General features: G+C 38.7%; 1 protein-coding gene across 2 annotated transcripts in view; it reads left to right on the top strand.

The window, feature by feature from the left end:
• Positions 1–8889, top strand: part of LOC135105888 (DNA-directed RNA polymerase II subunit RPB1-like) — a 20896-nt gene extending 12007 nt beyond the window's left edge. For both annotated transcript variants that reach the window (XM_064014531.1, XM_064014532.1), the window contains exons 8-14: positions 1–68; positions 2097–3143; positions 3300–3611; positions 4211–4474; positions 5293–5455; positions 5761–5918; positions 6307–8889. The exon at positions 1–68 is cut by the window's left edge and continues 142 nt beyond it. In XM_064014531.1, coding sequence (XP_063870601.1) covers positions 1–68; positions 2097–3143; positions 3300–3611; positions 4211–4474; positions 5293–5455; positions 5761–5918; positions 6307–8256 — 3962 coding nt within the window. In that variant the 3' untranslated portion in view covers positions 8257–8889. The remainder of the gene's footprint in view (positions 69–2096; positions 3144–3299; positions 3612–4210; positions 4475–5292; positions 5456–5760; positions 5919–6306) is intronic.
• Positions 8890–16070: the final 7181 nt, after the last annotated feature.

Here is a 16070-nt window from a genome sequence, read left to right as displayed (position 1 = left end):
CTCATTCTACTCACCCTGATGATGAAGATGATGGGCCTTATGAGTGGATTTCTCCTGGTGACACAAAGGTGAGATGAGATGCTGTGATGTTACTTTTTAGATTAGTATCTGTAATGTGCTCAAAAGCTTTTGTAAATCATTCATATACTTATTTGAAACTATCCAGTTTTATGAAATTCACTTAATTGTAAGTAAAAATGCAAGATTTTGTTACATTGATCACTTTATTTTGTGTACACTTAAGAAAACCATATATATATATATATATATATATATATATATATATATATATATATATATATATATATATATATATATATATATATATATATATATATATATATACATACAGTATCGGCAGATAAAGTTGACACCCTCCAACAAAACATACAGGAAAATTATTGCCAACTCCTTAGACTGCAACACTGATATCCTAGCATGTGGTGTCTGACAGCACTAACACTCCCTGCCAATGCCTGGGAGCGTGAAAAATCTCAGCAACAACAAGGATAAGAAATATGAATGGATGCTGCATAAATCTTTGGATGCTACTTTGTTTCCTCTTTGTTTTTTTTGCCTTCAGTTTTCCCAAGAGTATTCATCATGGACAGATCTATTATCACAAAGGTAGAGTAAGCCAAAAAACCTTACCCTGAGGCAGGAAAATGTGAAGATTAAAGACATTTGTAGCCTGGTAGGATGATCAAAGAGAACTGTGTTGCGTGTCCTTGCTACTAGCCAAGATCTGCCACTGTGCACAGTACCGCCTCCCAAACCTTGGCCATGGTAGCCAAGGAAGACTTTAGCCAAGTGCATTGATCAAGCATGCAGTCAAGTAAAATCCATTCATCACAAGCACAGAAATAAGAAAAATGTATCCAGAACTAAAAAAATGCCGCAGCTTGTACCACACGTGAATGCCTCCAGTGCCACCTCAACTTACCTTCTTACATGGCTGCTATCAAAACAATGCTTACCAAAATAATGAAAGAAAGAGGCTGGCTTTTGCCTACAAGTACAAGCACTGAACACCCTCAGCAATGGAAAAGGGTATGTTTCTCAAATGAGAACATCAGGATGAGCAGTAAACATGTCTGACGTCCGGAGGGTGGCAGCTGATTTGACTCTGGTTACACCGTCAAGGGGATCAAATATCCACCTTCTGTGATAGTTTGGGGCATCTTCAATGGCAAAAGAGCAAGTGAGCTGTATTTCCTACCAAGGAACACAACTATGAGGTCAGAAAACTACTTGGATATCTTGAAGGATTTCATGCATCCTTTCTTTGACCTCTATCAGTCAGATGGCATTTTTATGCACAACAGTGCCCCATGCCATGGCAGAAAAACAGTCAAGGACTTTCTTAAAAAGAACAAAATTTCTGTTTTGGAGTGGCCAGGAAACTCACCAAACCTGAATCTGATAGAGAATGTGTGGGCACACATTAAGGAGTAGGTGGGCACCATCCTCACTCCATCAATTCCATGCCTGCATGAGGCAATCACACAAGTCTGGAGGGAAATGGCCCAAGATTAGTTCAAAAACTTTGGTGCCAGCATATCCCAGCACTTTCAGAATGTCATAAAATTCAGAGGAAGTAAATGAATGCATTATCCACAACATTTTTAATTTTCCTTTATGGTAGTAACAAATTATTCAAGATTTTTTTACTTGGAGCAAGTAAGGTGTCATCTTTATCTGTCAATACTGTATGTATATATATATATATATATATATATATATATATATATATATATATATATATATATATATATATATATATATATATATAATGTATAATTTTAACTGAATATTTAAAAAGTCTATGTTAGTTATATGAATTTTTATTCCCATGATATTTTTATTTTGTGCTAGAAATTTTATAACAGAAGGGTAAATCTCATATTGTTTTATTTGCTTTTGTTATTTTCTCTTTCTTGGATGTACATAAAAATTGGTCTGTGGAAATACAGAGCATTCTTTTGAGTAACTTCTCAACATGAAGACCATTATAGATTATACCTAGTATCTTTTTACATGAACTTATATTTAATATCCCAAATATATATCCTGTATTAAGTGTATGATTCTTTCAGGTGCTTGTAGAGCATGGAGAGCTGATTATGGGTATCTTATGCAAGAGAACCCTTGGAGCTTCATCTGGATCTATGCTGCATGTTGCTTGGATGGAGTTAGGACATGAAATTGCTGGCAGATTCTATGGCAACATTCAGACTGTAGTCAATAATTGGCTGCTATTGGAAGGCATGAGCATCGGTATTGGTGACACCATTTCTGATCCTGCCACTTACAAGGTTATCCAGGAGACCATTCGCAAGGCCAAGGAAGACGTGATAGAGGTGATCCACAAGGCTCACAATGATGAGCTGGAGCCTACACCAGGTAACACCTTGAGGCAGACCTTTGAGAACCAGGTGAATCGCATACTGAACGATGCTCGAGACAAGACTGGTGGATCTGCCAAGAAGTCACTGACTGAGTACAACAATCTGAAGGCTATGGTGGTGTCAGGATCAAAGGGATCCAACATTAATATCTCTCAGGTTATTGCCTGTGTGGGACAACAGAATGTAGAAGGTAAACGTATTCCCTTTGGCTTCAGAAAAAGGACACTCCCTCACTTCATTAAGGATGATTATGGTCCTGAATCCAGGGGCTTTGTAGAAAACTCCTACCTTGCCGGATTGACACCCTCAGAGTTCTACTTCCACGCCATGGGAGGTCGTGAGGGTCTCATTGATACTGCTGTGAAGACTGCAGAAACAGGTTACATCCAGCGACGACTGATCAAGGCTATGGAAAGCGTAATGGTAAACTATGATGGGACTGTGAGAAACAGTGTGAGTCAGGTTATTCAGCTGAGGTATGGAGAGGATGGTCTGGCTGGTGAATATGTGGAGTTCCAGAAGATGCCCACTGTCAAGCAGTCTAACCGGCGGTTTGAGGAGAACTACCGCTTTGATGTCACAAATGAAAGGTATCTCCGCAGGCTGTTTAATGAAGATGTTGTGAGAGAACTTATAGGATCACCTGAAGCCATTAGCATTTTGGAAGGGGAATGGCAGAAGCTTCAGGAGGACAGAATTGGGCTTCGACAAGTTTTCACCAAAGGAGACACTAAGGTAAGTGATTGCAAGAGAGCTGGAGTTTCAGAAGAATAGCTTATGAATAACTCTTATCTACCAGCCATAGGTGACACTTTTACCTGTATGTATTGAATCTTGGTGGTTTCAAAGTATCTTGCTATCTAGTAATGAAGTTTGCATGTTACTCTACAGGTGGTGCTTCCTTGTAACTTGGAACGAATGATTTGGAATGTGCAGAAGATCTTCCACATCAACAAACGCACACCCACAGACTTGTCCCCTGTCCGAGTGGTGGAGGGAGTGAGGGAGATGTTATCCAAGTGCAACATTGTGGCTGGAGAAGACAGAATCAGTTTACAGGCCAATGAAAATGCCACATTCTGTTTCCAGTGTTTAGTACGATCAACATTGTGCACCAAGAAAGTTGCAGAAGATTACAAGCTCACCACAGAGTCCTTTAATTGGCTTGTTGGTGAAATTGAAACAAGATTCCATCAAGCAATTGTAAGTAATGTATAACTGATTTTGAGAGGGAAGGCATGCATGTAAGAGTAAAATTGACCAATGTGGTATGACCCCTAGGTTGTTCGCAGAAATTATAGTCTTGGGTGATTACTGCAAGAAAAGGTATAGGTCATATTTTTCTCACCTTTGTGCTACAGTTGCTTGTATAACAGTATTATCTATACTGTTTTAAGCAGAATCTGTAAACTTAGTGGTCAAGTCATTGTAATTGATTTTACATTTTTATTTATGACTAGTGTCATCACATAGAACTTGTCACATATCATTGGCTTCTTTAGGAACAAAAGTGGTGAAAAATAGAAGTCTTGATCTAGGTATTTTGATAATTTTCAGTTTTCACTTTCTGTCTATATACACCAGGCCAATGTTTCTAACAACCAGTAGATAAAATGTTTCTTCTCCCTGTCTTCCCCTTTAGACTATATTAATATCTATATGTAGCTTATGCATGATGATGGAGAGTGTTAGCAATAATCAAGAATGTTTGTGATGGAAAACTATGTGTAATGGAATTGGCTTCTGACATCATCAATATTGTAAATCATCACAGTACTGTAACATCATTAAATTTCTTTCAGGCTGCTCCTGGAGAAATGGTGGGTGCCCTGGCTGCCCAGTCTCTTGGTGAACCAGCCACTCAAATGACACTGAACACTTTCCATTTTGCTGGTGTGTCATCCAAGAACGTAACACTTGGTGTGCCAAGGCTAAAGGAAATTATCAACATCAGCAAGAAGCCCAAAGCTCCTTCCCTTACTGTGTTCTTGGTGGGTGCCTCAGCTAGAGATGCTGAGAAAGCCAAGAATGTGCTGTGTCGCCTTGAACATACCACTCTGCGCAAGGTAAATATATAAACTAATAAAGCTAAGAAATATTATCTTTGTTTATAAACAGTAGGCAGGCAGAACTACCTAGAAATCAAGAATCTTATTAAGTTCAGCAAAAATCAGATAAAATTCAAGAATATTGTATTATGGTTTTAAAAGACATTTCCATTGCATTGGTTCCACTGAAAGCATGTCATTGTGAGTCAAGCCTTGCTGCACGTGACTTTCTACTTTCTCCCACCCTTATTCTGTCCACCTCTCTAATGCAAGAAACCAGTATTCTCAATGATTCATTCTCTTTTCTGGTAAACTCTGGAACTCCCTGCATGCTTCTGTATTTCCTCCTTTGTATGACTTGAACTTGTTTAAGATGGAAGCTTCAAGACACTTGTCTTAAGGCTTTCTTTGGAGACTGGCAGTCTAGTGGGTCTTTTCTTTAACATTTTTTGTTGCCCATGGCCAGTGTTCTTACATAAAAAAGAGAAAAAAATGTGAATACAAGAGGACACTGTGAAACAAGAAGATAGAGTGGTTGAGTATGTGGGAAAGAGAGGTTGAGAGGCAAATCAGAGGAGTGGACCTTGCTGTAGAAGCTGCCCTGGCTGCCTAGTCTCTTGGTGAACCAGCCACTCAGATGACACTGAACATTTTCCATTTTGCTGGTGTGTCATCCAAGAACGTAACACTTGGTGTGCCGAGGATAAAGGAAATCATCAACGTCAGCAAAAGGCTGATGTCCTTTATAGGGTGTCCTATATAAATATAGCTTAATACCATTGAAATTAGAGGATTTGGAGATATGACATTATATTAAACAGCACCATTATTTACAGGTGACATCTAACACAGCCATCTACTATGATCCAGATCCTCAGAACACTTGCATTACTGAAGATCAGGAGTTTGTCAATGTATACTATGAGATGCCTGACTTTGACGTGTCCAGAATATCACCATGGCTCCTCCGTATTGAGTTGGATAGGAAGAAGATGACAGGTTTGTTTCTGTAGTTATTTCCTGTGGTCACTTAGAAGTTTGTACAATTTGATGACAAGTCATGTAAAAACTTTAAATTTTGTTACGTTATGTCCATTGTTTGTTTAAGAATTATTTCATAAATTAATATTTCAAACTAGCATCAGAGAGGTATTATCTTTATTTCGTAATATGTATATAATTTCAGTAACATTCAATTGTGTAGTACCTATTTGCAATACGAAAGTTGTGTTGTTAGTGTAGCTTTGTAGATATGAGAATCAGTATAGTGCTGTATATTAACTATAGTCCTATTGTGCTTACAGACAAGAAACTGACCATGGAACAGATTTCACAGAAGATCAATTCTGGATTTGGAGATGATTTGAACTGCATCTTTAATGACGATAATGCAGAGAAACTTGTGCTTCGGATTCGTATCATTGTGGGTGACGACAAGCTGGGAGATGATGCTGAGGAACAGGTGAGCTTTGCATCTATGACAATATAGAGGTGGCCCCCCTCCTCCTTTTAATTTTTAATATATATATATATATATATATATATATATATATATATATATATATATATATATATATATATATATATAAATTTTTTTTTATTTATTTATTTTATTATTATTATTATTATTTATTTATTTATTTATTTATTTATTTATTTATTTATTTATTTATTTTATTTTTTTTATTATAGGTAGCAAATATATGAATTTTAAAGGTGTGGTATTGTTAACCCTAATTTAATATTCATTAATGAACAAGTATGGTAAAATAGTGTCCAAGCATAATAGATTACCAAATAAAACAAGGCAAGTTGCATAATCATTAATACTTCATTATCATTTGTTGCAGGTGGACAAGATGGAAGATGACACCTTCTTGCGATGTATTGAGGCCAACATGTTGAATGACTTGACCCTGCAGGGTATTGAAGCCATCACCAAAGTTTACATGCACTTACCACAGACTGATGAAAAGAAACGTATCATCATTAATGACCAGGGAGAATTTAAAGCCATTGCTGAGTGGCTGCTGGAAACTGACGGCACTGCCCTCATGAAGGTTCTTTCAGAACGGGATGTAGACCCGGTGCGAACCACATCCAACGACATCCTGGAAGTGTTTGAAGTCCTGGGAATTGAGGCTGTCAGGAAATGTATTGAAAAGGAAATGAATGCTGTGTTGATGTTCTATGGTCTATATGTAAACTACCGACACCTTGCCCTGCTGTGTGACGTGATGACTAGTAAGGGTCATCTTATGGCCATCACCCGCCATGGCATCAACAGGCAGGACACAGGAGCTCTCATGAAGTGTTCTTTTGAAGAATCTGTAGATGTGTTGATGGAGGCTGCTTCCTGTGCTGAGGTGGATCCCATCAGAGGTGTGTCTGAAAACATTATGCTGGGACAGTTGCCAAAGATTGGTACTGGTTCATTTGATTTGGTGCTGGATGATGCCAAGTGCAAGTTGGGTATGGAAATTCCTATGCCTGGGTCTGGCATGATGATGGGTGGTGGCATCTTTGGTGCTGCATCCCCACCATCTGGCATGACCCCTGCTCAGACCCCTTGGGCCTCAGGTGCCACACCTTCCATGTCACCATATGGTGCCTGGACACCTGGTGTTGGCAGTGGCATGACCCCCGGTGGACCATCCTTCTCCCCTGCTGCTGCTAGTGAAACCACAGGATTGTCACCAGGCTATTCCCCTGCCTGGTCTCCTCAACCTGGCAGTCCTGGATCCCCTGGAGGTGTTAGCCCTTACTACCCAAGTCCTGCCCCTCTGTCTCCTTCATATTCACCATCCTCACCTGCCTACCAGCCTACTTCCCCCACAATGACACCAGCCTCTCCCGGATACTCTCCAACATCCCCAACTTATAGTCCCACCAGCCCTCAGTACTCTCCAACATCTCCACAGTATTCCCCTACCAGTCCTTCTTATTCACCCACTTCTCCATCATATAGTCCCACCTCCCCCTCATACTCCCCAACCTCTCCTTCCTACTCCCCAACCTCACCCTCCTACAGCCCCACCTCACCTTCATACTCTCCCACATCTCCATCTTATTCACCAACCTCACCTTCCTACTCCCCTACCAGTCCTTCTTATTCTCCAACTTCTCCCAGTTACAGCCCCACTTCCCCATCCTACTCTCCAACATCCCCATCCTACTCCCCAACATCACCCTCCTATTCACCAACCAGCCCCTCATATTCCCCAACTTCACCCAGCTATGCCCCCAACTACTCCCCATCATCACCAGGTTACTCTCCAACGAGTCCCTCCTACTCCCCAACCAGTCCCTCATATTCACCCACATCCCCTCAGTATTCCCCAGCCTCCCCATCTTACTCTCCATCTTCTCCTAAATACTCTCCCACCAGCCCCAACTACTCTCCCACAAGTCCAACTTATTCACCAGGATCACCCTCTTACTCCCCCACCTCACCTAAATATTCCCCAACCAGTCCCACTTATTCCCCAACCTCACCGTCATATTCCCCATCCTCCCCGAAGTATTCCCCAACTTCGCCCAATTACTCTCCCTCTTCACCAAAGTACTCCCCCACTTCCCCCACCTACAGTCCATCCAGTCCCCAGTACAGCCCATCAAGCCCCAAATACTCCCCAACCTCTCCAACATACAGCCCCAGCAGTCCCAAATATTCCCCAACCAGTCCCACCTACAGTCCCACCACACCTGGCTACAGTCCCACCTCCCCTCTCTACTCCCCAAGCTATGAGGAGGAGGAGGAAGAGCAACGCCGCAAGCAGAAAAAGAAGTCCAAGCGTTAAACCATTCCCCTCAGCACCACACAAGTGGGTCCATCTCTTTGCTGTACACAGTTATCACAGAAGCAAGCAGATCATTTCATATCTCTGTACTCTTGCATTCTGTTTGCTTCTGTGTGGTCCTTTATTTTTGCACTTTTCTCTCACCATATGTGGTAATTGTAAAGGTGTATCTCAATATGTATTTGTTCACTGGGTAGCATGTTCCTTATAATGCTCTTAGTTTTGCAAATGTTTGGTCATAATGTGGTTTACATGAATTTACATAAATAGGTGGACCTTTTGATGGTTTTGGGGTATTGTGCAGTACTATGGTTTGTTATATTATATTCGCTTTCTTTACAAAATATTTTGTGATTTATAAAAGCAAGGATTTCATTTTGTGCTTGGGTATATTTATAGGTGGTATTCATATCATATGTTGGTCTTCTTTGTTTTCCCATAATTCTCTTGCACAATAATTGTGTAGCTGTGTTGGACATCTCATAATTCTGATTGTAATTTCAAAGACACATGCAGTACATATATCTTTAGTAATAAACTTTATAATATATATTTATATTTTAAGATAGTTTTAGATCCTAATTAGATTTTAAGTAAAAATGTTAGGCACATATTGAAATAAAGAAAAGCAAAGACTAGTAGTTTCATGAAACTCAATCCTTACTATGTTAATTTATGGAAAAATACTCAAACATAGGATGGATTTGAACAGAAGAACTAAATGTATCATGTTTTCCTGTATCATACCTTATGGGACATTAGATGCTATTTATTTATCTTTTTATTTATTTGTTTTTACTCTTTACTCTACTTCTCTGTTTATTTATTTGTTATTATTTTTCATACTTTGCTCTGTACTGCACATGCTAGGTGTTAACTTGGTTATTATATACCAGTTCATACATATGTATCTTCTGACTTCTTAGTCCCTCCTATTGCACTTAGTGACTGCACTTTTGTCTTCACACGTTGCCTGGTCAAACTTCCTTTTAGATCTATTGACATCCATTTTGGATGTCAGTAGACAGGTTGGAGTAAAAGATATATATAATATGTATCTTCCATTCCCCTTCTTAACCAAAGTTTTCAATCCCTCACTATATGGCAATTGCATTTTTCTTTCATGCTTATTGTTCCTCTGAATATAACATACTTCCCTTGCTCTTGCCTGCCTCCTTCAAAAAAAAAAAAAAAAAAAAAAAAATTTCCAATTTATTTGATCCTTATTAATGCAATAATTAACCTGTAAGTATGTGCACTCTCCCATTCATAGTGTCAGTAAATCTTACATGATTGTTGAAACCAACCAAAGCTCGTTAATTACTGTGCGTGCACTTCGATAGTGATAGATTAAAGTCTTTTTAAAATTATATTTATTTGTTCGTTTGTTTTTTTCATTCATTTGTTCAATTTCGTGCAATTTAAATTTGTTCCCCTTTAACCAGTCTCCATTTCGTAAAAATATTGTATATATTTATAAAGCACAAAAGTAAGCATGCTCATCTATGTAACGTCACGTACAAGCTGGATTACAACTTGGTCAAAGCTATAGGATTTAGGCCAGTGACTCTCCAACGGACCCCAGTGAACACTGAATAGTTCCCTGCCTAGGTGGGTAGATCGGGGCCTCCCAGTACATGGTATTTCATCATATTCACGGTTGCTGTGGATTTTGTTTCTTGTCGTTGGATATTGCGTCAAAGTTGTTGGAATTCCTGTCATTTCATACATATAAACAATGATGATGATGAAAGTAGTAATAGTAGTAGTAGTAGTAATAGTCGTAGTAGTAATAGTAGTAGTAGTAGTAGTAGACGTTCAATCAGATTCAATGTTGGAAGCGAAGCAACAATGCTGAACAGAAAACAACACTTCGTAACACTGTTAGTGCACAGACCTACAACGGGGCGGTCAGATCCGGGTAAACATTACTACCCGGATTAGCGCTAACTCGGTCGAGGGTGGCTTCGCAAGGTCAGGTGTTCTCCATCATGCTCTTGACTTACACTCCATAGTGTTATTGAGCTGTGGCACGGCACGTTCTCCGAGTGGCCAGCGCTTCAACGACAACCTAAATTCAGTTGTGATAAATCTCTTTACGTTCGCTTTCGCTACGCATTCTTGCTTTCGTACATTCTTGAAGAGGAATGGCATTGTTTGACATCTACTGATGCTCTTTGTTCGCTGGCCATATCCGCATTACTCGTAGCACTCTCCTCATCCACGGTGGATCCACAGATAGGAGTGGAAGGAGACAGGAATTCCCAGTGATACGAGCCAACATTTAGGTCACCGTCTTGGTAGAAGGATTCAAGGAGGAGTTGGTGTATTTGGGCATGTATACACACAAGTCCGGGCAAGTGTCAACATGGTTACAACAACAACAATGAAAATAGCTAGTTGAGAATTTCATATTAAAAGGAGATCGGAATCACTTCTTGTTTCATCTTGACCACACAAATTCATCTTCCGTAACCATTTACTCACCTTTTTCAATAAGAAAGAAATACAGTGGCGTTACTCCTTCTCGCCCACGTTCCTCATGCTACAAGAAGTCGTCGTCGTAGCTGTAGTAGTAGTAGCAGAAGTAATAGAGTAGTAGTAGTAGTAGTAGTAGCAGTAGTTGTAGTAGTAGTAGTTGTTGCTGTTGTTGTTGTTGTTGTTGTTGTTGTTGTTGTTGTTGTTGTAGAAGTAGTAGTAGTAGCAGCAGTAGTAGCTCGTAGTAGAAATTATGTGATAATAATAAAATAATAATAATAATGATAATAATAATAATAATAATAATAATAATAATAATAATAATAATAATAATTCATTGTTGAACAACTAACAAAAGCATGACACATAAATTAAACTGACATATGTACAGTATTAGCTCTGTGCCCTCCTCTCCTACTGTCTTATTGCCTTTATTTCCTACATGGGATAGGCGAATCAAGTGAATAAGCATAGCGATCAGCTGCAGTGAGTTCTACAGACGAGTAGACTACAAGAAGGAACCTAAGCTTGGGAAGGTAAGCCTAGTAGGCCGGATGTCACACTCGTCCCCATTTCCCGCGGCCAGAAAGGGGCGTTACCTATACCACAGTTTACCACAGTCGGCAATACAGCACCACCAATATCCCCACCCCACACGTTAAGGGAAAACTTATGAACGAAAAGTGTGTGAAGGGAGAGGTGATGATGGACGATACATGTATAAGTGAAGATAATTTTATTTATTTGTTTATTCATCAATTTGTATACTTATTTATTCGTTTACTTTATTTTCATTCTTATCTATTTATTTATCTGATTTATTTATTACAGACTTTCTTCTGTGTGCGGCGCAATTTCACTTTGGTTTTCCGACGCAAAATTTTTAATCAGTCAATTAATATATATATATATATATATATATATATATATATATATATATATATATATATATATATATATATATATATATATATATATATATATATATATATATATATATATATATATATATATATATATATATATATATATATATATGAATAGGTCAAAGGGGAACCAAGAGAGAAGGTACTCGTAATCTATTTTTCTGAGGTATCTCGATGCTCTTCTTTTGAAACAATTCAAGTTGCAGACAGGAGGAAATACAAAAACGGGAAGAGAGTTCTACAATTTACTAATAAGAGAGATGAAAGTGTGAATATATTGGTTAACTCTTGCAGTAGTAAGGTGGACAGAATAAGAATGAGAATACTCTTGTTTAGCGATAAACGGTATAAAATAGTGATGCAACATTACGGCGATAAGTGAGAGAATCAAAACGACCTGTTAAAAGTAGTCGTGTGCTGCTGCAGCGGTAGACGGTCAGAAAGGAAACTTGAGATACAGGTGCAGTCCGTATTAAGAAAATTTAATATTATTTTCTTTTTTTTCCAGGCTCTATCAAAAACTTTTATATGTCTAAGACAATAGTGAATGTTTTACTAAAATCCCTAGGAGAGAATGATCAGGATTCTGTACTGAAAACTAGATCGCCAGTGAATCGTACTTTACAGAATTTATGCTAACAACAAGAAGAAAGGTTGTGAGCAGACAGGTGCTTCAGAATCTTCCTGTTGAAGATAAACTCAAAAGCTTTAGAATTATAGAGAATTAGAGCTACAGTTCGCCAGTTTGAAGGGTTGGAGTGGTCACCCATCCTTTTCTTCATGCTGGAAGTTTGCCCACATTTACCCTGTTCCTAGGAAGGGTGACCACTCCAATCCTTCAAACTGGCGGACTATAGCTCTAATTCTCTATATTTCTAAAGCTTTTGAGTTTATCTTCAACAGGAAGATTCTGAAGCACCTGTCTGCTCACAACCTTTCTTCTTGTTGTTAGCATAAATTCTGTAAAGTACGATTCACTGGCGATCTAGTTTTCAGTACTGAATCCTGATCATTCTCTCATAGGGATTTTAGTAAAACATTCACTATTGAATGAGAAACCCCACAAATATATATATATATATATATATATATATATATATATATATATATATATATATATATATATATATATATATATATATATATATATTTGTGGGGTTTCTCATTCTCCGCATATGCTTAATATCTAATCCGGGAGAATATGCTTCCATCCTTACGGTAGATGGCTGTGAATAGTCATTAATGTGGCTGCGTTCAAGAGATAAAGGAGAGAGTGATCAGTGATCCCCGCTTGCCAAGAAATCAGTTCTTTGAGTCAGATGTTGCCCATGGACTACTGACCCTGACTCTGTTATACCTGGCGGGTCAGTTTTTTGAAGAAGCAGCTGTTGTGGCGGGGCAGTGAAGCTCCTTGGAAGCTAGAATAAGAGACATGTAGCGCTCTGAGACTGTAAATTGATAAGAAAACAGATAATATTATTTTGGAAGTAGTCATACAGTAATGTATGCAAAACTAAAAATTCTTGTGGCTAAGAGGTCCAGAGTTACAAAAAAAAAAAGTAAAGTATGGAATTTTTGTCATAAGAGGAGTAAAGGGCTCAAAGTATTGTTAATAGTATTGCTATTACACGAAACATAACACACTGTCACACTGATTATGAACACACACACACACACACACACACACACACACACACACACACATATATATATATATATATATATATATATATATATATATAGAGAGAGAGAGAGAGAGAGAGAGAGAGAGAGAGAGAGAGAGAGAGAGAGAGAGAGAGAGAGAGAGAGAGAGAGAGAGAGAGAGAGATTCTTTTATCTTAGAAAAAAAAATGTATTTTGTCATCTCGTCCGCACACGCTTGCACACACACACACACACACTGTGTATCCGGAGACCCTGAGCCGTCCCCAGTTGTAGTTAAGTGCACAGCAGTGTGTACACAGTGGAATGCACTCAGCCAGCTGTGGAAAGCTATTTTTCTTTGCTTAGAGCACGCGGTTGATCACCAGTAGAGTTCCAACTTATCAGCTTATCAACATGCTAACTCACCTTCCTAACATATTCTTGGTAAATATCTGAGCGTCTAATCGCAGCTTTTCCTTGACGTCATGCTGCACCGCGTCGTTGAGTTCACCATTACAAGCACTCGAGCGAGAGAAGTCACTGTTCACGAAGAATTCGGTTGCAAAATCAGCGGAGATTGTATATATGTATATATATATATACGTGTGTTTGTCAACTTTGATACACGTTAACGAAACCCTTTAATTTCCAAATATATGAAATTGTTGAGCGAATTGAAGAGAATATGTAGTAGTAGTAGTAGTAGTAGTAGTAGTAGTAGTAGTAATAGTAACAACAACAACAACAACAACAACAACAACAGCAACAGCAACAACAACAACAACAACAACAACAACAACAACAACAGTAGTAAAACACTTCCCGCAGGAACCTTCCACCCTCACATGGGCAGCCAGGCGATGTGCTGAAACTACAAATTTCTCAGTTGTGTTTTGTATGTCCTTGTTTTCTTTGATTTAACGGACCCAGGCCTGCGTTCAGAAACACTACTCTTTCTCACTACGACTATTTTCAAAGGCCGCAGTGATGATTAGCTGGATTTTGAAGAGTGTTTCCCCCGTTGGTAATGTAGAAATCATGTTAATCTGTTACAAGAACCGTAAAAACACTCTTAAAAACTAGTGTAACTTCAACTACAACCTTCTGAAAGTAGTCGAGGTGTGGCCAGAAGTGTTTCAGGATACGGGCCCAGAGGGTAAAAAAAAACAAAAAACAATGAAAACATGGTGAATGAGAGGCCTGACCTTGACGCCCTTGAGCTGCGGAATTTGGTATCGAGTACAATACAGATGACGTGTAAGAGGTTGCAAAGATCGAGGATTGACGTAATAAAAAGATATTGCCAATGTTAACATGTCCGTTATAGAGGGTTCGGTGTGTCAGTGGTTGTTGTTATAAGTTTTCCGAACGATGTACTTAGTACAATCTTTCTCCTTCAGTGTACTGCATACCTTATTGTAACAATAAACAATTCAATCTGTGATTTTTTCATGAATTATATGTTTATTTATCTCATAAATACAATATTGTAGGTAAATGAGAAGATACGCTGCTATGCCATCCAAACAATCTTATGTAAATTGTTCATATGTAGGAGGCTGAGATACAACCATATAGTTATTCAGGAGCTAGCGTCTTTCAAACTAATGGCATATTTTCAAGAACCACTAGGATCACCGCATATCATCAGCACACGAAGCCTCTCTCGGGGCATCGGTGTCCGGCTCACAGCGGATGCCACATGATACCGACCGCACAGAACCCTGCCACTCCCTCACACGTCACACTCTTCTGCTTCATACTTTTATCGCCGGTGCCTCATACTGCACCAGTTGTTGTATTTCATTGTTCCTGCTTGTTGCTTTCTTTGACCTGAAGATTGTACCTTTTGGTCGAAGAAAAAAATAAGCTGGCATACCCAGGGCAGTTAGGCGGATGAGTATATTGAAGCGAATATTCCATATTTTCTAGAGATGTGATCTTAATTAGACGATTCACTACCTTCAGTTTTGATAAAAAAAAAATAAAAAAAAAATTGCCGTTTGTGGTAAGTGTCCACCTGTAAGAAAGGTTTACTACACTAAATCTGATGGTGATGCTGATCAAGACATGGATATACTCTTTGTCTTGTTTGTGCATGCATTGCTTTATCATCAGCATTCATATATAGCGGATTCTTTCTTACCTATTGCCCTGTCTCCTAACCCTTGCAGGCTATTCTATTCGGCTGTTACATCTCCCACGTGTGTGTAAAATTGAAACGCCTCAGTGAGATTTTTTTTTCACGCTTATGTGACTTAGATGTAGCTATGATGCACGCTCACGTTCAGCGTCCACTCTTTCACCGGAATGATTTAATGCAGTGTCCGGCGAGACGCCACATGCCCGCAGGCTGTCACTAGTATGAAGCTATTCACATCAATGAAGGTTTTATCCAGATTCTCTAACTTGTGTATTGTGTAAAGAAAAGTAGGTGTTTGCCAAGTAGTACGTAGGTAGGAAATAATTATTATCGTTATTTTTTTTATTTGGTTCTAACTTTCTAACCTTTTAGCTACTAAAAAAAAAAAAAACATTATTGTAGTTAACACTGTAAAATGTTATATTTTCCAGTATGTGATGACAGATGACTGTAACATCCCCTTCCCCACATTCTTTCTGAAAATCTCAACCAGGATGCACCGCAAAGCCCAAACAAGGAAGCTACTTTGCTCTTCCCAACCCTTCCCATTCCGCAATTCAAGCCGCGACACTAATATTGAGTGCACCATGTGCAACCATAAAGAAAATATATTATAGTTATAT

This window comes from Scylla paramamosain, chromosome 12, assembly GCF_035594125.1.
Source record: "Scylla paramamosain isolate STU-SP2022 chromosome 12, ASM3559412v1, whole genome shotgun sequence".
Classification (NCBI taxonomy): Eukaryota; Metazoa; Arthropoda; class Malacostraca; order Decapoda; family Portunidae; genus Scylla; species Scylla paramamosain.
Note: the sequence above shows the minus strand (reverse complement) of the source record. Positions and strands in the feature narration are given on the sequence as shown.